Source organism: Fundulus heteroclitus, chromosome 13 (assembly GCF_011125445.2).
Source record: "Fundulus heteroclitus isolate FHET01 chromosome 13, MU-UCD_Fhet_4.1, whole genome shotgun sequence".
Lineage (NCBI taxonomy): Eukaryota > Metazoa > Chordata > Actinopteri > Cyprinodontiformes > Fundulidae > Fundulus > Fundulus heteroclitus.
Genome location: NC_046373.1, coordinates 30,828,598 through 30,849,620, shown reverse-complemented (window position 1 = coordinate 30,849,620; position 21,023 = coordinate 30,828,598). Strand labels below are relative to the sequence as shown.

At 44.1% G+C, this 21,023-nt stretch overlaps 1 protein-coding gene, 1 long non-coding RNA gene and 3 other non-coding genes across 7 annotated transcripts; 1 reads left to right on the top strand and 4 right to left on the bottom strand.

The window, feature by feature from the left end:
• Positions 1-500: 500 nt before the first annotated feature.
• On the top strand, positions 501-11,900 carry ctps1a (CTP synthase 1a). 3 transcript variants are annotated; one of them, XM_021311162.2, is made up of 19 exons: positions 501-700; positions 1,759-1,850; positions 3,520-3,701; positions 3,780-3,950; positions 5,596-5,696; positions 5,812-5,928; positions 6,046-6,129; positions 7,786-7,866; positions 7,946-8,097; positions 8,173-8,305; positions 9,293-9,381; positions 9,467-9,561; positions 9,669-9,731; positions 9,888-9,931; positions 10,017-10,113; positions 10,186-10,241; positions 11,242-11,338; positions 11,412-11,556; positions 11,626-11,900. In XM_021311162.2, exons 3-19 carry the CDS (start codon positions 3,533-3,535, stop codon positions 11,711-11,713), a joined length of 1,782 nt encoding a protein of 593 aa, XP_021166837.2. In that variant the 5' UTR covers positions 501-700; positions 1,759-1,850; positions 3,520-3,532; the 3' UTR covers positions 11,714-11,900. The 3 variants fall into 3 exon arrangements, with proteins under 3 accessions (XP_021166837.2, XP_036001478.1, XP_012708960.2); XM_012853506.3 differs by lacking the exon at positions 1,759-1,850 and having other exon boundaries at positions 502-700; XM_036145585.1 differs by lacking the exons at positions 1,759-1,850; positions 11,242-11,338; positions 11,412-11,556; positions 11,626-11,900 and adding an exon at positions 10,309-10,383 and having other exon boundaries at positions 10,186-10,268.
• Positions 11,901-16,533: 4,633 nt separating this feature from the next.
• On the bottom strand, positions 16,534-18,373 carry LOC105918372. The gene is made up of 5 exons (XR_004932319.1): positions 18,290-18,373; positions 17,688-17,737; positions 17,423-17,466; positions 17,201-17,257; positions 16,534-16,977 (listed from the first exon to the last, which is right to left on the bottom strand). It is a non-coding gene; the product is annotated as an uncharacterized LOC105918372 (long non-coding RNA).
• LOC118565571 lies at positions 16,807-16,881 on the bottom strand. The gene has a single exon (XR_004932458.1). It is a non-coding gene; the product is annotated as a small nucleolar RNA SNORD99 (small nucleolar RNA).
• On the bottom strand, positions 17,029-17,159 carry LOC118565567. Its single transcript, XR_004932454.1, has one exon. It is a non-coding gene; the product is annotated as a small nucleolar RNA SNORA44 (small nucleolar RNA).
• On the bottom strand, positions 17,514-17,650 carry LOC118565562. The gene has a single exon (XR_004932449.1). It is a non-coding gene; the product is annotated as a small nucleolar RNA SNORA16B/SNORA16A family (small nucleolar RNA).
• Positions 18,374-21,023: the final 2,650 nt, after the last annotated feature.

Sequence of the window (21,023 nt, the reverse complement as noted above, 5' to 3'; positions counted from 1 at the left end):
TAATCTGTATCTGAATGCATAAATTCATGCCCCATAGTCTAAGCACCTCCATAAATGGCCCTAATTTACTGATTTACAAATGTAACGTTGTGACGTGGTTCCAAGAACCAAGCTGCGAATTCTGAGGTGTACTGAATGTAACATTATTTATCCAGGCTCTCACGATAGCCTACTGGCTGTTAAGAACACATACAACATAAGAAAGAAAATACTAAATACGAATGGGCGAATGGGAAGCACTATTAGAGTAAGTTAGTAAATTACTAAATAATTATGAACTACTTACTAAATATTGCTTTATCATTGGTGAAAAGAAGTGACCGTTAAAAAATGCTTTGCATGGCACAGTTGCATTAAGACTGCGAATCGTAAAAAGAGATATGTTATCAAAATAAATTACATAAAAGTACGTGAAATGTCCTTTCTATGAAAAAGAAACAAAACAAAAAATGTCCTCGTGGAATTAATTAGTTCCGAGGCGACCCTGAAGGCAGCACAGTGTTGTCATCAGTGATGTAGCAGCAGCCAGAATCGTGCTCCTAACACGTGTGGAGGCAATCTGGGGTGTCGATGGCTCTATAAGGAGGCACTTTAAGAAAAACCGTCAATATTTTGGTCGTGGAACTGACTCGCCAAAAAAGATCGAATAGCCCTCTGCTCATTTCTTACAGCAGGGCGCCATCTTTTAAGGAACATTTTGGTGAGTTGAAATGTGATGCTGACGAGAGAGGTTGCTGGCTAGCTTGTATCCATCTAGTTAAGCTACACGCTGTAGAATCGTTTCACATCCGGTTAAACTAACACAAAAACGTTTAAGTAAATATAATGTTCAGGCCATTGCAGTGTGCGGTGTTGGTGTAGCAATGTGTTGCAGTTGTCTCTGACCGCAGCAGAGTTCGTAATGTTGTTGGGAATTGCCGGTGGTAGCGTGTTAAACGCGTGTTTTAGCTTGGCTCTTATTTTGAAAGCAGCGGCGCACATTCCGACATCAATTTGATCGCTAGCTTTTATACAGCATTAGCTGCCTTTGTGTCCTCTGTAACTCTCAAAAGGTGAGTTTTTATGCAAAAGTTGTATCTGTATTCCGCGGACGCCGTAGAGCTATTGTTAATATCAGTGCTACCGACGTATGTGTGAACGTAAAGGTCTTAGCCAAAAGCTAACTTCAGTGACGGCGGCATTAGTTTGGTCCTGGTGAGTTCTTTTCCCCCTCAGTGGTAAGTTGGACGAGCGGTGTTGCCTCGTTTTTCTGTAGAGCGCGCGATACTCCGCCCTCCCGGACTGTGCCGCGTGAGTAACCGAGCGCCCCGAGCGGAAAGCTTTCTGCCGGGAAAATACCGCAGTTGGTTTAAGCGCGCTCGACCAGAAAGCCGTCTAACCAGTAGGCATTTCTCTTTTTTTTGTTGTTGTTTATTAAACATTACATTTATTTTTGGTGACATTTCCAGCTTTTTTTGTGGGCTTTATTTGATTTTCATTTTAATTAATGAAGCCTTAACCAGCAAGAGAGGTTGGAAAAGAGTACCGCGAGCATGTTAGTTTTATGTCAAAACAAGCCATTCACGAAAGAGCTAAAATAACCTTTAAACGATCCCATGCTCCTGCGTGAAGGCTAAAAATGAAGACTGCTGCGGGGTTTTAGGAGCTAAAGCTCTGGGCTCATTTGTTTTCTCTCGAGTTTACATTGAAATATGTGAAAAGTTGTGTCCAAAGATCTAAAAGAACAATAACACACCAATAATGTGTTGTTTTTCACAGGGTAGAGTAAAATACAACCCAGCAGCAACTCAGGCCTTCCAACTCAAAGTTCAGCTATTGGATTCTTTCAGAGAATCAAGGAATTTCGTCAGGTAAACACTGAACGGTTGGTGTGATTGTTCCTCAAATCAGCTGATGGCACAGAAACGCTGATGACTTTAGGGTTCTAGCTGATGACTTTAGGGTTCTAGCTGATGACCTTAGGGTTCTAGCTGATGACTTTAGGGTTCTGGCTGATGACTTTAGGGTTCTAGCTGATGACCTTAGGGTTCTAGCTGATGACTTTAGGGTTCTAGCTGATGACTTTAGGGTTCTGGCTGATGACCTTAGGGTTCTAGCTGATGACTTTAGGGTTCTGGCTGATGACCTTAGGGTTCTGGCTGATGACCTTAGGGTTCTGGCTGATGACTTTAGGGTTCTGGCTGATGACCTTAGGGTTCTGGCTGATGACCTTAGGGTTCTAGCTGATGACTTTAGGGTTCTAGCTGATGACTTTAGGGTTCTAGCTGATGACTTTAGGGTTCCGGCTGATGACCTTAGGGTTCTAGCTGATGACCTTAGGGTTCTGGCTGATGACTTTAGGGTTCTAGCTGATGACTTTAGGGTTCTAGCTGATGACTTTAGGGTTCTAGCTGATGACTTTAGGGTTCTGGCTGATGACCTTAGGGTTCTAGCTGATGACTTTAGGGTTCTGGCTGATGACTTTAGGGTTCTGGCTGATGACTTTAGGGTTCTGGCTGATTTTAGGGTTCTAGCTGATGACTTTAGGTTTCTAGCTGATGACTTTAGGGTTCTAGCTGATGACTTTAGGGTTCTAGCTGATGACCTTAGGGTTCTGGCTGATGACTTTAGGGTTCTGGCTGATGACTTTAGGGTTCTAGCTGATGACTTTAGGGTTCTAGCTGATGACTTTAGGGTTCTAGCTGATGACTTTAGGGTTCTGGCTGATGACTTTAGGGTTCTAGCTGATGACCTTAGGGTTCTAGCTGATGACCTTAGGGTTCTGGCTGATGACTTTAGGGTTCTGGCTGATGACTTTAGGGTCATCAGTGAGCCTCTGATCTCACTCACGGACCTGGTGGTTTGCTGTCGTTCACTACAAATATCCCTCCAGGTGTCTCTTTCTGCCTGACAGCTCCGTTGCCGTGGTTATTTGGACAAGTGGTGGGTGCCTTCTGGGTATTCCCGGCTGATTTGCATTTGTTATTAGGGCGGACCCAGGTATCCCTGCAGGAGCGTCCAATTCAAGTTTGGATCCATCAAGGCAACTTCGTACATCTGGATTTTTCTTTTGTGCGCTGCATGTTTCAGGTTTTCTCTACCGCCAGCGTTTAGTGTGGAAGGTGCATGAGGCCCCAGGTGATACCGTTAGGACTTTAGGCGCGCCTTATAGTCTGGAAAGTATGGTAGGTGCTCCGTGTTCACAGAAACTCCCAGGTGGGCTGAACCTGGTGGTTCTGTTGTGTGATGCAGAGAGTGACAAAGCTTTAAGGCCTGCTCAGGGGACACACAGATGACCTCAGGTCCCCTCACTATCCTCTGCAGGGTCCTCTCATTCGTGATATCGCAGCGTTTGACCCTGGTGGACCTAATGTCCGGTCTAGTTAAGGTCCAGTAGAACTTACTTTGTTTAGCTGCTGTTAGATCGGTGATATTTGCATGTGTTTGTCTGACACTTTGAAAACAACCTTTCAGAGTACAACATGATGAGAATAACCTCAGAAGCCGCTGTGATGATGTCCTGTTTGATTCTGCCTCCAGCTAACAAAGCACGATGATGAAGTACATCTTGGTAACCGGCGGCGTCATCTCTGGCATCGGCAAAGGGATCATTGCCAGCAGCGTGGGCACAATCCTCAAGTCATGCGGTCTGCGTGTGACTGCCATCAAGATCGACCCGTACATCAACATCGATGCCGGCACCTTTTCACCGTATGAGCACGGTAGGTCTGCAGAAACCGTCAGCGCGGGGACCCAGGTCCTGTAGCCGGCGCTGATTGTTCCACGCTGTCCCCGTCCAGGTGAAGTGTTTGTGCTGGACGACGGTGGCGAGGTGGATCTGGACCTGGGCAACTATGAGCGCTTCCTAGACATCCGGCTCACAAGAGATAACAACCTGACCACCGGGAAGATTTATCAGTCAGTCATCAACAAAGAGAGGAAGGGGGACTACCTGGGCAAGACTGTGCAGGGTAAGTCAACCACCCATCATCTGGAGCCGCTTATGGGGAGGGGAGGATTTTCTATATTTTATCAGCTAGTAAAACCTTGCATGTTCATAAAATATCTGTTAAGTTGAAAAACTGGATGTTTCAGGGAAGTTATATAAAGACCACCACAATACATGGCTGACACATTTCTGCACAAATTAACCCTTTACTAATAGAGGATGTGTGGCTTTTTTCTCTAGTGGATAACTAATTATTTACTGTTAAATGTCTCCATTCTTAAGTTTAACATTAATTATCTGACAGGAATCTCCTGTCAGATAATTTATGTCAAGGGGACAGTAGTTTAGAAGAAGAAAAATATCTGTTTTTACTTTAAACTGTTATATCAAAGTAGTTTTAACCTTCTTACTAAGTAGGGAAATATTTGGCATTACAGCAATCGGACCTGATTTATTTTTGCTGGCACACCCCACGCTGTACAAACCTGCTATATACGTTTATTTTATTTTATTTTATTTTTTTTTTATCATTACACATGGTGTTGTTCAGGCTTTGAAAATTGGCCGTCTGTTTTAAAATCTTGCGGCGTGAACCAGGCCTAACATAACAGCACACCTACTGCCACCTGTGTACCTATTGCTTTACTGCTGTTGGTGCATACCGTCCTCCAGAAAGTCTGGATAGTCTTCATTCCCAAAGACAATGGAGCCTTGGACCAGTTTGCCCAAAATCCTGTGCTACACCTATTCTAAATAGAATAGTAAAGTGTAAATATTATGTAGCATATTATATAGTAACTCTAAATCTGTTGTGTTGAAATTCTGGAGGGTGACGGCAAAGTTTTCCCAAACATTCTGTGTTACACATGTAAAAACAGCACAGCTGTTAATAATGCAGGTTTATCACGGCTCAACCAATACATTTCAGAATAAAAGTTGCTTTTGAAACCTACAAAGTGTTTGTGTTCTCTGGTGGAGAGAACCTTTCTCCAGCCGGCAGAGCTGTTCGCTTAGATCCAGAGAACTAGAACATGAGTTCTGATCTGCAGCTGTTCGTAGGAAAAAGGGACATTAAGTCTTCAGGGAATCAAATGTTTTAAATCTGCTCTTAAAAACCTCCCATTCTTTTTCCTTTTTGTTTTCTGGTCTTTGCCAGCATGGGAAGTGTAATACTTTGTTTTGAAAGTTCTGGGGCAGGGCTCAGCGACCTTTACAGCCCGCAGAGCCATTTTTGTCCTCGGTCCAGCTAAACAAATTTTGTTTAGAGCCACAAAAGTTACACATCTCTTTGAAACAAAAGCTTGTTTTTATAGTATACTATAGGAAATTTGTTAAAAAAAATAAAGATCAACAGTTTTTCTATTATTTAACCAACAGTATTTTTATGTTTTAGAGTTAATGCATTTTTTTTTTCAATTGGACCTTTGATTTTTTTTTTTTTTTTTTTTTTTTTTAATAGCAAATGGGATCAAAATGATGAAAAAACAAGTCGTTTGCAACCTATTGAGTACGGTTGAATTTGTGGCCTGAATGGCCAGTATGCAGTTCTGTATATAGAACCCACCCTCCGTGCTCGCCTGGCAGTAAAAATGATTTCTTTTAAATGCTCTGACTTGTTGGATGGAGCTCTTTTTGACTGAAGACACTGCTGTGCTCCTCTGTTTCAGTGGTGCCCCATATTACAGATGCAATCCAGGAGTGGGTCATGACCCAGGCCAAAGTGCCAGTTGACGGGGATGAGATCGAGCCCCAAGTCTGTGTCATCGAGGTAAGCTCACCGATTGGTTGAACTTCGCTCACAGTGGTGTTTTTATTGCAGAGGTTCTCTCCTTAGAGATCATAAAAGCTGTCAGGATGGTGACCCCGCATGTTTGTGCTTGCAGCTGGGAGGAACTGTCGGCGACATCGAGAGCATGCCTTTCGTCGAGGCTTTCAGGCAGTTCCAGTTCAAAGTGAAGAGGGAGAACTTCTGCAACATCCACGTCAGCCTGATACCACAGGTAGGGCGGCGACCGCTTCACGCCTCGCCGATCCCGCTGCTTTACCGCCAACCCTGTTGCTCACACCCCCCCCTGCTTCCCCCCCGGTGACCGTGTCTCTGCTGTGGATGTGGACAGCCCAGCGCGACAGGAGAGCAGAAGACCAAACCAACACAGAACAGCGTCAGAGAGCTGAGGGGCCTGGGTCTGTCTCCTGACCTGGTGAGTCTGTCGACGCGTGCGGGAAGGACGGCGCTGTCACAACAGAACCTCTGCAGGAAGGCGGGTTCTGGTGTGCCGCCTGATGGAAGCGGTGGAGCAGGTATTGACTGGCCTGGCTCCAAAACAGCAACGGGTCTTACTCTGGTGGTGGTGCTGTAGAAGTTAAAGTGAAGCAGTTTGTTTTTGTAGCTAATCGAACATTAGCGGCAATAGGTTAAAATTAAGCTACATTTCCATAACGCATTAAAAGCAAACATATTATTATTTTCCTTTAAAATAATCCGTGATGATGACCCTCCCTTCCACATCGTTGCCCTGTGAGCTTTCACAGCATGTCGCTGCGGTTGTGGAATCAGGGGGCGGGGCTTACAGCCTGTGTGTCTCAGCGGCCCGAGCTGTCCGAATGCTTTCAGGGCTTTACGAGCTGCAGGGTGATGCCATGTTCACACCCACAGTCTTTATAGCAGTGCATGATGCTTATGGCTCTGTTACCACCCCCTCAGGTGCATCAGGTGGACCATCAGTGGGTCCGTTCCATATTCCCATCTCATGTTGGCACCTTTCAGGCATAAAACGTAAAGAACAAGCCAGAACGTCTTCATACAAATGTTTTAACCCTGCCATAAGTTTAAAGGAACCAAGTGACGGAAACCTCAGAGCCCTACAGTCGCAGAACAGTGAAGGCGTTCTAGGAACGGTGGTGTTATCATCCTAACCGTCTGAGCTGGAAAGGTTTTACTGCTGGGTTTTCTTCTGAAATTCTCCCTTTTTTTTAAAAAAAAAAACAAAAACTAAAGGGTAAATTCAGCCATCCTTATCCAGTTTATATTTAATGTTTTACAATTCAAGTGGATAATTCTTCATATGAACAGAACAGTTTGACAAAGTGATCCAGATAGCCGTCATTACCCAAGAATCTGTCTCATCGTAATATTGATTAGTTATTGACTGATTGGCTGGTATTTAACGGACCACACCAAGACGCTGCTAGTCTGCAGCAATTGGTACCCGTGTAGGAGTGTTTTTTTTTTTTTTTTTCATCCATCAGCTCCATATTCATTCATCAGAAAAGACTACGCAGACCAGATGTGACTTACGTAAACGTAGCAAATGCTGTTCTCTTGAATAATATTCTGATCAATAGAAACATTAAAAGTTCATGTTTAAAATAGTCTTAGTTTACGAACATCTTTATTTAGAGGCCATTTTTGTTGCTTGTGGTTAATGCAGAGATATATTGTAGGCAGAACACAATCATTTCTGCTCTGAGTTTAGATGCTGTGGGTCTTTTAGCAACTAATCCGCACGGCGAGGAAACAAATTGATTTGTTGTTTGTATATATTTTAAAACAGATGATAAATTAAACTGGAAAAAATCGCATTAAATCGCAATATTAAGAAAAAAAATTGCAATTAGATTATTTTCCAAAATCGTTCAGCCCTACACCAAACCATGCGTTAATATACCGTAATGTCCTCTAAGCCGTTGCATCCTTGGTCTCTTGTGTTTTGGCTACATGGCAGTAAAATGCAATTTTTCCTAGATTTAACCCAGAGCAAAGCCCAACAACCGTCGCTATCTGGAGCATTTAACTGTCGTTTTCAGCTTCTCCACGAAGCCCAGTCTCATTCCAGCTCTTCCGTCTCCACTTACAGATCATGTGCCGTTGTTCCACCGTTTTGGAGACTTCCGTGAAGGAGAAGATCTCCATGTTCTGCCACGTAGAACCTCAGCAGGTGGGGGGGAAAGCGCGCCCCGGAGTCCGCGACTCTCCATCCGTCTCTCCACCTCTAAACCAGTGGCGTGTCTCTGCAGGTGATCTGCGTGCACGACGTGGCGTCCATCTACAGGGTGCCCTTACTGCTGGAGGACCAGGGCGTGGTGAGCTACCTGAGCAGGAGGCTCAACATGCCCATCGAGACCAAGTCCAGGACCATGCTGACCAAGTGGAAGGAGATGTCAGACAGGTGAGAGCTCACAGAGTCGGGGTCGCTCTTCAGAGGCGGCCGGGTGACGTGCTGACGCTGTCGTTGTCGTTGCAGGTCCGACAGGCTGCTGGAGCAGTGCTCCATAGCCCTGGTGGGAAAGTACACCAAGTTCTCCGACTCCTACGCCTCAGTGATAAAGGCTCTGGAGCACTCTGCGCTGGCCATCAACCACAAACTGGAGGTCAAGGTGCGTTTACGCCTAAGACGCAGCGACACGGTCACAGAGGCCTTTCCCAGGGTCCCTGCCTGCAAGGTCTAAATCTGCTGATGGCCTGCAGCCTTCAGACACTTCTCTGCTTAAACATTCCTCCTTATGTTATTTAAAAAAAAAAAACATGAATCATGAAACAATAAGCCCGGTCAGACTGACTTCAGCCTGAGACCAACATGCGCACTTGAAGTGTGATGTGCTCAGTGGCTAATATCTCTGTTATTACTGTGGGCTGGAGGAAGGTGCCGCTGTGAAGGCACCGTGGCTCCAAGACAACAATGGGCTGATATATTTCACCTACCAAAGCTTATCTTATCGCATCTTTAACTTATCTAAAGCAAGCATTGGGATCTGAAGTCAAAGTCCTTTGTTTCTTCCTTCAAAGTGGGCAAAATAAGGTTGCTTCTGATTCTTAACAGCATTATGGTGCCATCTAGTGGTGGTAGGTTGAATCTCGACTCAAAGCTGCCACACAATGGTTAAAGTTAATAACTTTGGACCCCAATTTAGTTCTAGTTGGTTCTTGATTATTAGAATATTATAATAATAATAATTATTATTATTATTATTATTATTATTATTATTATTATTATTATTATTATTATCACAATGGAGAAATTCCCTTCTGCATCTTAACCCATCCCGTTGGGGAGCAGTGGGTTGCCATGTGCGGCGCCTGGGGAGCAATCAGGGGTTAAGGGTCTTGCTCGGGGACCCAGAGTGCAGGCACTGGGGATCGAACCGGGTACTTGCATCCTTCTCTGAGTGCAAGCATGCTGCTCTAACCACTCGGCCATGACCCCTCCCGTCCCCCCCCCCCCCAATATGCTTTTACTGCTGAGGGTAGAAGTTTGGTTCTAAAACCTAGAACCTTCCACTCGATGCTTCGTTGTTGCACTTCATATGGGAGATGGGACTGAAACCTCGGATAGACTGTCACACTGTGTTCTGTCTCTCTGCCAGTATATCGATTCGGCGTGTCTGGAGCCGAGCACCCTGCAGGAGGAGCCGGTGAAATACCACGAGGCCTGGCAGAAACTCTGCAGCGCTGAGTGAGTTCAGCAAACCCACAGCTTACCGACAGGACCCGTAGCTTCAGGCTGAAAGAACTAACTTTGCATGTCCTTCTGTGGTTAGCGGCATCCTTGTTCCTGGAGGTTTTGGTGTGAGAGGAACTGAGGGGAAGATTCACGCCATCAACTGGGCGAGGAAACAGAGGAAACCCTTCCTGGGTAGGGTTTGCTGACAGGACCATCCTGTTTCTCCCATAAAAGCTTATATATTTGTGTCAGTGAGACGTGTTAAACGCCCAGATTCAGTAGCTGCTGTTCTTCCACAGGGGTCTGCCTCGGAATGCAGCTGGCTGTCTGTGAATTTGCCAGAAACGTGCTCGGCTGGTCAGGTACCGCTCACCTCTTCTGTAATGTCGCCTTTATGTTTTAGAGAAGGGAGACTTTAGTCTGCTTGACGGTAGAGAAACTAGGCTTAGTTATTATCCAGGTTTCCTTAAAAAAATCTGTCGGCTTATTTTAAAATATCTCCTCTTGCTTGACTGTAGATGCCAACTCCACTGAATTCGACCCAGAATCGACGCATCCTGTGGTGGGTGGTTCTCACATCCAGTTGTGTCATTGCTGTCTAAACTGCAGTAGATGTGACTGATGACTGTGGGGTCTGATGCTCCCAGGTGATCGACATGCCAGAACACAACCCCGGCCAGATGGGTGGAACAATGAGGCTGGGCAAGAGGCGCACCATCTTCAAAACCAGCAACAGCGTGCTGCGTAAGGAGACCTGGTTGCTGGGGGGGAGGGGGGTTGTGTTAGCGCTTGGCTTATGTCCGCTCTGTCCTCTAGGGAAACTTTATGGAGACGCAGATTACGTGGATGAGAGGCACCGACATCGCTTTGAGGTAATCCTACACAGGGTTCTGACACCACAACACTCCCACAGCGCTGCTCCTCCTTCACCTGCTGCTGCACACTGGCAGTCAGCAGGCTGAAAGACGGCTAAACAAGGATGGAGTAATTTCCCTGTAGTACAGTCAGCCCTGGCAGGAAAACTAAAGCATTCCTGTCCAGGCAGCAGCGAGGAGCCTGTGTTACACATCAGACTGCAAATAGCCCGACTAATACATACCGTCTTCTAGTTGTTGATCTCAAAAGAGCAGAATAGTGAAACCATATGGTGTTAAATAAGCAACTATTTCATCTTCTACCGCTTTTCAATCACGTCATTAAATACTGTGGACAATCATTATTCTGTAGTTAAATCAGACGGTATTATGTGGTATGGTTTACGGTTCTAGCTCATGTTGAAATTAATATGGGCCCGCTCCTGTCCAATTCTCACGGCCCGTCTTACCCTAGTTCAAGATTTGGTAGTAAAGGAGAAACAATTATCAGAGGCAAACATTTAAAATATGCATATTTATTTAATTTGCAATTCCAAAGAGAGAATGAAAAACTTCCACGCTTAGTTTCAGTATGTTACCCACGTCCTTCTCCCAGCCATTGTAAGCTCTTTGTCAACCCTCATCTTTGCAAATCCATCTTTTATCAGACTGACCAGCCCCTCCCGATTACTTTGGGGGTTGTTTGCGCAGGCAGTATGGCTCCAAGTTATTTCTGCTCCCAAAACAATGAGACTACTCTCTCGAGGGTCTTCATGAAGTGAGGCTGATTTAGCACCCAGATGTCCTATCAGGGGGTCAACCCAGATGACCTCAAGAACCATAAAATAGCTTTCAGACCTTAAAGCAAACACCCTGTGAGCTGTGTGTTTTCTGCCTCAGAGTGGAGACACAGTTTAAAGACCAGAAGTACCTCTTATTATTTTCCATAAAAATGCCGGATTAATATAACTGTTATTTTTCCATAACACTCACTGTTTCCGTTCTATTTTGCTTTCAGGTCAACCCTGAGCTAAAGAGCTACTTTGATGACAGAGGCTTCCGCTTCGTCGGTCAGGATGTGGAAGGAGAGAGGATGGAAATCATCGAGCTTGACGGTAAACGGAGAGCCGACACGTTGAACCGGACAGAGCTGCAGGCTGTGAGGTTCTGATCGTGTCCGTCTTTCAGATCACCCGTATTTCGTCGGAGTGCAGTACCACCCCGAGTTCACGTCCCGCCCCATCAAGCCATCGCCCCCATATCTGGGCTTGCTGCTGGCAGCTGCAGGGAAGCTGCCGAGCTACTTACAAAAAGGATGCCGCCTGTCTCCAAGGTAACTACGCTCCTCAGCTTGTGTCTTCTGCTCAAAGCGGGCCGTCCTAACAGCTTCCTTGGTTCACAGGGACATGTATAGCGACCGAAGCGGCAGCAGCTCCCCGGATTCTGAGATAGCGGAGCTGAAATTCCCTCCTGGTTCTGATTCTGCATGAAGACTCAACGCTTTACCTTCGTTTATTATCGGAGAGCATTGAGCTGTGCCAGCAGCTTTTTAATTTGAACTTTTTTATGAATGTGTAAAGTATATATCTGATACTGTTGCTGTGCTTTGGCCACAAACGGAAGTCCTGCACTAGGGCTGGGTGGTACGGCTTCAAAATAAAATCTTCTCTCTTCTTCCCTTGTTACATTTTATCTTATTTTTTCCTATCTGGGACCGGACCTGAATTCAAAGTGCAACTACAAATTCAAGCTGGGAAACATGTTTGTAAAAGTATAGCAGGCCCTGCCATTGTGGATTCCACACCTTGGTTAACGTCAAATTAAAAGACTTTTCAATGGAATTCAAGGACCACGCATTTAAAAAATAAATCAAAACTGAACGGTGCAGTTGAATAAGAATCAATGAAAGAAAGTGGATTGAATGGCCTCATATGTCTGGTGATGGTGGGATGAAGCTTTGTTGAAGCTTTGAAGCTCTTCAGCAAATGTGTTGCAAAAAGGTTAATTTCTCAGTTTTGTTTGAGCTTCAAAAGCTGACTGCAGCCACCTAGTGGTGAATAAATGACAGGACAGATCCGTCAGGTCCGCACGTCTTAACTGTATGAAATGACTACATTACCGTTCAAGTTTGGGGTCACATTGAAATGTCCTTATTTTTGAAGGAAAAGCACTGTACTTTTCAATAAAGATAACTTTAAACTAGTCTTAACTTTAAAGAAATACACTCTATACATTGCTAATGTGGTAAATGGCTATTCTAGTTGCAAATGTCTGTTTTTGGTGCAATATCTACATAGGTGTATATAGGCCCATTTCCAGCAACTATCAGTCCAGTGTTCTAATGGTACAATGTGTTTGCTCATTGGCTCAGAAGGCTAATTGATGATCAAAAAGCCCTTATGCAATCATGTTCACACATCTGAAAACAGTTTAGTTCGTTACAGAAGCTACAAAGCTGACCTTCCTTTGAGCAGATTGAGTTTCTGGAGCATCACATTTGTGGGGTCAATTAAACGCTCAAAATGGCCGGGAAAAAAGAGAACTTTAATCTGAAACTCGACAGTCTATTCTTGTTCTTAGAAATGAAGGCTATTCCATGCGAGAAATTGCTAAGAAATTGAAGATTTCCAACAACGGTGTGTACTACTCCCTTCAGAGGACAGCACAAACAGGCTCTAACCAGAGTAGAAAAAGAAGTGGGAGGCCGCGTTGCACAACTGAGCAAGAAGATAAGTACATTAGAGTCTCTAGTTTGAGAAACAGACGCCTCACAGGTCCCCACCTGGCATCTTCATTACAGTTTTTATTGGTTGCTTTGACCTGTTTGAAGAAACTGGCAACCTCTCAGTTTTCAGCATCACCATCTCTGCAGAGCAAAAGACACCTCTTGCAAATGAGTTAACCCATTTTCATTGGTTTGACTCATTTTCCCCGCTATTTTGCAAAACAGTTAACACAGATGTCATTCATGCAGTCCAAACTCCATTGCTTTATCTGTGGTAGCAAAACAGAAAATATATGTTCCAAGCTCTTAGAAACCTCTTGATCAGAATCAAATCACTGAAGCACCTGATTGACACTTCTTCACACAATTTTTCAATTTGCAGTCAGTTTGCAGGCTTTACGTAAAAGGTGCCATGTTGTGTGTTGTTCTTTGCAAGCATGAATGGTCAACGTAAGGCAGATGAGAGTCAGAGTAAGAGGTAGATGGGTCAGGGAAGATGATTATGAGGAAGAGGAATCCATTTGTGAGGTGGCAGTGTAGCTGGAAGGGCTGAAGTTACAGATGAAATTCAGGCAACTATGATTGATCATGTGGTAAATCATGTCCTTTCACTTAGAGGGGCGGGACAAAGAGTCCAAACTTTTCTCAATAGCAACAAGGTTGCATCCATTGTAAGAGTTTTTCGACGGAAGAGCAAGTATTGCTGCTATACAGTTTATACATCTGTATCTATTCCTATAGAGGAATTCTTCAGTGCATGGAGATGGAAAGTATATGATCACCACCCCTATGAACAGATGCCCTTGCTCAATGCAATGACTGCTGCTGCCCATGATATAGATGCAGAGGCATGTCAAGGATGGATCAGGCATGCAAGAAGATTTTTCCCTAGGTGCATCACAAGGGAAAATATTGAATGTGACGTAGATGAGGCCATGTGGCCTATTCATCAGGACAGAATGGACTAGAAGGAACAAACAGCCCTAGTATTTTCTGTTGGACTCTTTCATTTTTTGGAATATTTCATTTGTTTATCTGGAAAAAAAGAATGAAGAATCAATAAAATTTGCATCACAACATATTTGCTTCTGGATCCATTTTTTGCAAAAAGGCAAATTTGATTACAAATGACACTGACATGTAAGCTGCATACAGTCTTTGGCTACAATGAACCAGCAATGCTCCACTGATTCACATTGAGTGTGGTGTTTTGTATTTTGTTGCCTCTTGTGTAACGAATGATTGGAAGGGCTCAAACATTTGTGAGCAGGTTGTGTTGTTTGAGGGCAAAATGTGCTTTTGGATCATATGTTAAATGTTTTGGCAGAGTTGGAGCCTTTTGCAAACAAAATGTTTAATTTTGACCATTGGTGCCACTGTTTAGACCTCTGCGTTAACTGTTTTTGAAAAATGTGGGTTTTGAGTTGACTGCTGCGTCAAAGCAATCAATAAAAACTGTAAATAGTACCCGCAAAACAACAGTGTCAACATCTACAGTGAAGAGGCGGCTGCAGGATTCTGGGCTTCAGGGCAGAGTGGCAAAGAAAAAGCCATATCTGAAACTGGCTAATAGAAGAAAAAGATTAAGATGGGCAAAAGAACACAGACATTGGACAAAGGAAGACTGGAAAAAAGTGTTGTGGACGGATGAATCCAAGTTTGAGGTGTTTGGATCACAAAGAAGAACGCTTGTGAGACGTAGAACAAATGAAAAGATGCTGGAAGAATGCCTGACGCCATCTGTTAAGCATGGTGGAGGTAATGTGATGGTCTGGGGTTGCTTTGGTGCTGGTAAGGTGGGAGATTTGTACAGAGTTAAAGGGATTCTGAATAAGGAAGGCTGTCACTCCATTTTGCAACGTCATGCCATACCCAGTGGACAGCGCTTGATTGGAGCCAATTTCATCCTACAACAGGACAATGACCCTAAACACACCTCCAAATTGTGCAAGAACTATTTCGAGCAGAAGCAGGCAGCTGGTATTCTATCGGTAATGGAGTGGCCAGGGCAGTCACCAGATCTGAACACCATTGAGCTGTTGTGGGAGCAGCTTGACCGTATGGTACGCAAGAAGTGCCCATCCAACCAATCCAACTTGTGGGAGCTGCTTCTGGAAGCGTGGGGTGCAATTTCTCCAGATTACCTCAACAAATTAACAGCTAGAATGCCAAAGGTCTGCAATGCTGTAATTGCTGCAAATGGAGGATTCTTTGACGAAAGCAAAGTTTGATGTAAAAAAAATCTTATTTCAAAAACAAATCATTTCTAACCTTGTCAATGTCTTGACTCTATTTTCTATTCATTTCACAACGTATGGTGGTGAATAAGTGTGACTTTTTATGGAAAACACAAAATTGTTTGGGTGACCCCAAACTTTGGAACGGTAGTGTATCTAAACACATTACTGTTAATTGCACCCTGCTTATATGTAGTGAAGTGTAATAACAGCCTAATGTGCTTTTGTAACCAGGCTTGATTTTGACTCTTATTGGGAGAAATCTGACTAAAGTGCCGAACAGGTGAAAATCTGTGCTTGACATGTTCATTGTTAGAAAAACACGATTCAGTCCTGAGTATTAAAAAGCTCCAGTATTGACACTAATACAAATCAGTCCTGTTTTGCACACATCTTGCCAAAATAACCATTTTGAAGCACCAACTCCATAAACAAAGCTGCAAGAATCTTTATTTTCAAACCTCATCAGCTGCACAATCATAAAAGGCAACATATAGACTTATGTAATTGCAAGTAACCAGTCACACTTTGTCCAAATACATTACAGCCTTTAAAGCTGACTATTTACCTTCAAACATTTGTAGTTCAGAATGAAAACAGCTCATTGAACAAGGTCTCATCCTTTGACAAAATCAATACCAGAAAATTTCTGAATAAAAGCCTATTGCCACAACTGTAGGAAACTTATTGCTAGTTTTAATGCAGGCCTGGGCAATAACTCAAACCCATCAAGCCATTTTATTAAACTAAACTTGAGTGAGCCAAGGGGAAAACTTTCCTGAGAAATGAACCTGCAAGCCAGGTTAAATATAGAATTTAACACTGTACTGCAACAGTTTCCTGTCTAGAATCACAGATTGTGTTCAAATTGTAGTATTTACTGCACTACTGTAAACTAGCATTTTTCCCATAAAAGGGAAAAATTCCTTTAACCCAGCTAAATATAGTCATGTTTAGCCTTTTGTCACACCTAGGTAGGTTAACTGTAAGCCAGTTCTGTCAGATTTCACTGCTAACCAATCCCAACTACTAAGGAGCTACTTTACACATTAGGACTACATTCATTCCATTAGAAACTTTAGCAAATGTTGGTACTTTGCAGGGCCGTAAAGGTTTTTTTCAGACTCAAACTGCTGAGGACCCATGAAAACACTGCCATTGGAAATAATTTAAGCAGCACCACGGTCAGCTAGTTAGTAATATGCCTTAAAATAAACATGCAAGTTCCTGGTCTCAAAGTTTCCACTGCAGTTTTGTTGAGGAAACCAATTATGCTCTTACCAAGCTTATTTCCCTTTTGGGAATCCAAACCTTTCCAAAAATAAAATATTCATGAACTCAGAACATTATTTCAAGATTTTTATTCCAGACCCACAGTTTACATTTAATCCTTTCATTCTGTTGCAACATCTCCTGAAACGGTGTTGGCACAGCCAATCACAGCATCTTTGGCACAATACATTTCCACAAAGAACCAGTTAGCCGGAGAACTTTTCTGGATCCTTGGACATGCCTGGCCCTGCAGCTGGTCACCACGGAGCGTCTCACACCAGCACCTGAAACACAAAGATCCACTTTTAATCTAGAGTAGACTAGAGGCCTCATCTCCACAGCCCATCAGGCCTGATCTCAGTCCCATATCCGCAAGCTTCATCCAGCAGTCCGTCTCATTTCAAAAAGGTCATCATGGATCAGAACCAACAATGTGTAAACTTTGTGTTCAGTGCATACCTTCAAAGGGCGAGTGTAGCTCATTTCCCAGTTAATCCGGATGCCAGCCGAGGCTTTGCTTCTACATGAGCAAAAAGAAAAAAACATGTCAATTATTTTAATTATTCAGTTTACCTGTAGGACAGTAGAGTGACTGCTAGTGGCAGAGAGGTGCCTCAGCAGTCAAAGACCATCCAATGTTCTTGCACGCATTTGGAGAACCAGAGGCTACAGAGGAGCCCAGATCCTTAGGATAGCATGCTGGAATGATTGAAGGCCACGTGGTGCTGAGGAACAAAGGTTACCTGGTCTGTCAGTCTTCATCCAGTGATCCCACACTCCTCCTCAGCCAGGTCCAGCACCTAAACACAGACGCATGGTTAACATCCTTAATCAGCTGTGCCTTTGTGTGATCAGTGAGAAGTTAGGCTCAGTTAAAATAAATCAGTCAGATCAATAATCAGTGAGGGCAAGTTTATCATCACAGCCTGGAGGGTTTGACCAGAGCGAGCGGCCCAGCAGCTCACCTGCATGCGTCCTCTGCTCCTGCAGCTGCAGCCATGCCTCACACCTGGTGGCAGATAAAAACAGCGTCACAAGGTGTTTCTTAAAGTGACAGAGTGTCCTTCCCCTAAATGTTGCTGGAGCAGTTACTTGTAAACTGACCAGCGACCGTCGGTGAAAGGCTTCATCTCGGCTTCCTGTTGACCGCTCGCTGCTACCGGAGAGCAGGAACGGCTTCGATAGGAGCCTGGGTGTGTTAGTGTGATCGGCCTTCACGCAGACACTGACCTGCCTCCTGCGTACGGGTCCACGCTGGGTGAGCCGGGGAAGGCGGCAAGCTGCAGGCAGAGCACAAACACGGTCAGTGCTGCCTCGTTTCAGGCTGGAGACAGTCAGCGGCAGCTAACCGGCGCGCCGGTCGATGCTGCTGCGGGTTCAAACGCGCCATCGATCGGGAGGCTTGCTGCACCATAAGTTACCGATTTACCGTTAATAGTAAATGTGTGAGTCTCTGATGCTAAAGTGAATCAGTGGCGGCAGGTTTACCGATTCCTCGGCTAAGGAATGACAAGGCCGGACCACGTGGATCAGACTGCGTTAGCATTCAGCTACAGCTAACCATAAGTTACCCGAACTAGACATGCGTACGCTACGTTTAGAGCTACAGCCACCACTTCTCGGCACTGATTACAGTGATTCAGACGGTAAGAAGGAAAAAGGAACTTGCGCAGCGGTCATTTAGCCAGCTACCTCTACTAACTCTACCCATGCCTTCTGAAAGCCAGTAGCTAGCCCACCTCTGCTCTAGAACTATTGAAAACACTCATCATGGATTGGGTGAGCGTTAAAGTTGTGAGATGTAAAGAAAAAAATCCCCAGGAAGGTCTTACCAAGACTGCGGACGCCATTTCTTCCTCCTACTAGGGGATTCTCAGAGAAAGAGAGAGAAGAGGGTTGGCTCTTCTGCTTTTATACTTGCTTTGTCTCGCAGTCGCTCACCGATTGGCCCCTCTTAGGTCACATGATCAAGATGCATTATGGGACATTTGGTTTACGTTTAATTTAATTGTTTTTTTTTTTGGTTTTTTTTTTGCAGAAGTAGACATTATGTAGCATAATTTGAATGCGTGTAAAAAAATATTCTTTAGATACATTTTACACCCAAAGTGACGCCGTTGTCAGGTGACAATGGGCCAGTCTGTGTTGTTATGACAACGTCTCCAAAAATGGAGGCTGTGACAGTAGCCTATTTTTCTCCCATCTAAGGACCCTAGGCACCATTAGAGCATAGTTTTCAAACAGACGTTAACTGTTGAACAGGTTAAGAAAAAAACTTCAACTTATATGTCACTATTTACCAATCTCTAAATGTGGAAATATAAAAGGAGGGACTCCCATCAGCTTCCACCCCTCACCAGCTTCCCACCCACCCTTTTTTTTCCTTTCCGCTGTGGTTCATGATTTGTAAATAATAAAATTAGATTTCAATTTGACCTACTGCGTTCACAGTGGCCCTTAATATTAATATTGTCTCTCTTCGGTTATTCTGGACCTCCTTGGAGGAAAGGTTCTCATTTCTCCACACACCTCAGCCAATCACTGAAAAGCCCTGTGTTCACTCAAAACTCCTCTCGAAAACTCAAAACTCCAACTCTACAGCAGAGTTGGAAAAATTTGTGCTGGGCCTTAAAAAAATACTCCTGAAACAGCTGGTGGTGCTGGGTGGTGTGCAAGGGGCCATGACAACAAATGTTTTGGGGGTATACCGTGATCTGTTGTGCAATGATGAGGCCATGTGTCAAAAAGTGAACACCAAAGGCTTTGTTGCTTTGCTCAAAAACAGTCAGATCAGAAAAGTTATCCTTCTACATAGGTTGTCTTTCTACATATTTCATACTCTCCAATCAGAGCACACCATCAAGCAAACAGCCTACCCCCTCCCCTACTCCCTCCCCTTCTTGATTAAAATAAACTTCTGTACCAATACAGAAGGTGGTGACCACAATGCTATCATGACCCCTAATTTAATTTAATTCCTAAACGCTGTCAAATGTAAGGAAGATGTGCTTGTTACTGAAAATCTGCCGCTAGCTGTAGCGGCAGATTTAAGGGGGCTGGGGGAGTTGAGGGGGGCATTGGGACAAGATGACTTGTTTCTGTAATGGAAACCAAGCTTCAACCTCAATTTGGAGTTCAAAGGTTTACGATGACTTTCAAAAGTAAGATGTGCAGCAATAATTCATCCCAGGTACGTGTAACTGGTGCCTAGCTTGAAAGCCTCATCTGCTTCTCAGATGAAACAGACAAATTTGAAAAGAAAAAAACATTATTTTAGATTTTTCAGCATTTATAACCAGTTTCAACTACTCCATACTGATCCGCACTGCATCAAAGGTGGACTGCAGAAATTCAAATTCCCGTGGGATTGAGTTTAAACAGCAGTAAACTCCAGAATCATCCACATAAAGATGGTAAGAGGCTTGAGGTACATCTTTTATGACCTCAGGTAGAATTATGACACGTAACAAGCTTTAGTCTGGAAAAAAATATTCTTATTAGGGTTGAACTTTGGTTACAGTGCTCACAGCATACAGACATAAGGTATAAATGTATAAACAGTGTGTGTGCGTTTTTGTTTGTTTTTGTAATATGTAAAGAATGAATAATGAATGAATGAATGCGGTGAGCCTGCATCGGAACAATGTGTATGTGTAAGGACCATTTCATGTACTGAGAAAAGGTGGTTCCTAGGAACCAAAAAGGGTGGACACACTGTGTTCAACACACGGTGTTGCTGAGGACAGTGAGGCAAGGCCATGCGGGGGACGTTCTCTGGAAGTCCACTGCCATCTCCACAGTCTTGAGCGAGTTAAGTGGTTCTGACTGCACATTCGTGTACAGGGAGAGGAGGAGTGGCGAGAGAACACACCCCTGGGGGGTGCCGCTGCTAATGCTTATTCTGCAGGAGAAGGTGCTCTCCAGCTTCACCTGCTGCTGCCGGCCAACCAGGAAGCTGACGATCCACAGACAGGTAGAGGCCAGCCTTGTAGGTTGGGTGAGCTCCTGGTGGAGGATTTCTGGTGTGATGGTGTTGAAGGCAGAACTGATATCCACAAGCAGGATCCAGGCATACGTCCCTGGGTGGTCAAAGTATTGCAGGATAAAGTGTAGCATTGCATCAACTGCCAACCTGTTTGCCTAGCAGCAAGGGGGGTCCAGCAGGGGTCTGTGATGTCCTTCAGTTGCTTCAATACCAGTCGCTCAAAGGATTTCATGATCACAGATGTCAGAGCCAACATCTGTAATTATATTTACTTACTGTTGATGCTTCTAAGTTTGGATTCTTTAGGATAGTTTTGATCATTGCACTGGCTCAATTTCATTAACTTGAGGCACCAAATGTAAAAATACAAATTACCCACAATATCTCATTAACAGTGGCAGGACTATTGATAACACAAAGGATGTGGTAAATTGAATTTTATTGCCAACAACACAGTTAGATTAATAACTGACCACAACAGCGAGCAACAGCTCCTTTTTTCTGACTTTCAGTCTTAATTCAGGTGTGACATCATTCCCTGAACCAAGTTTCTAATTCTAGAACAAATGGCAAACAGCGTA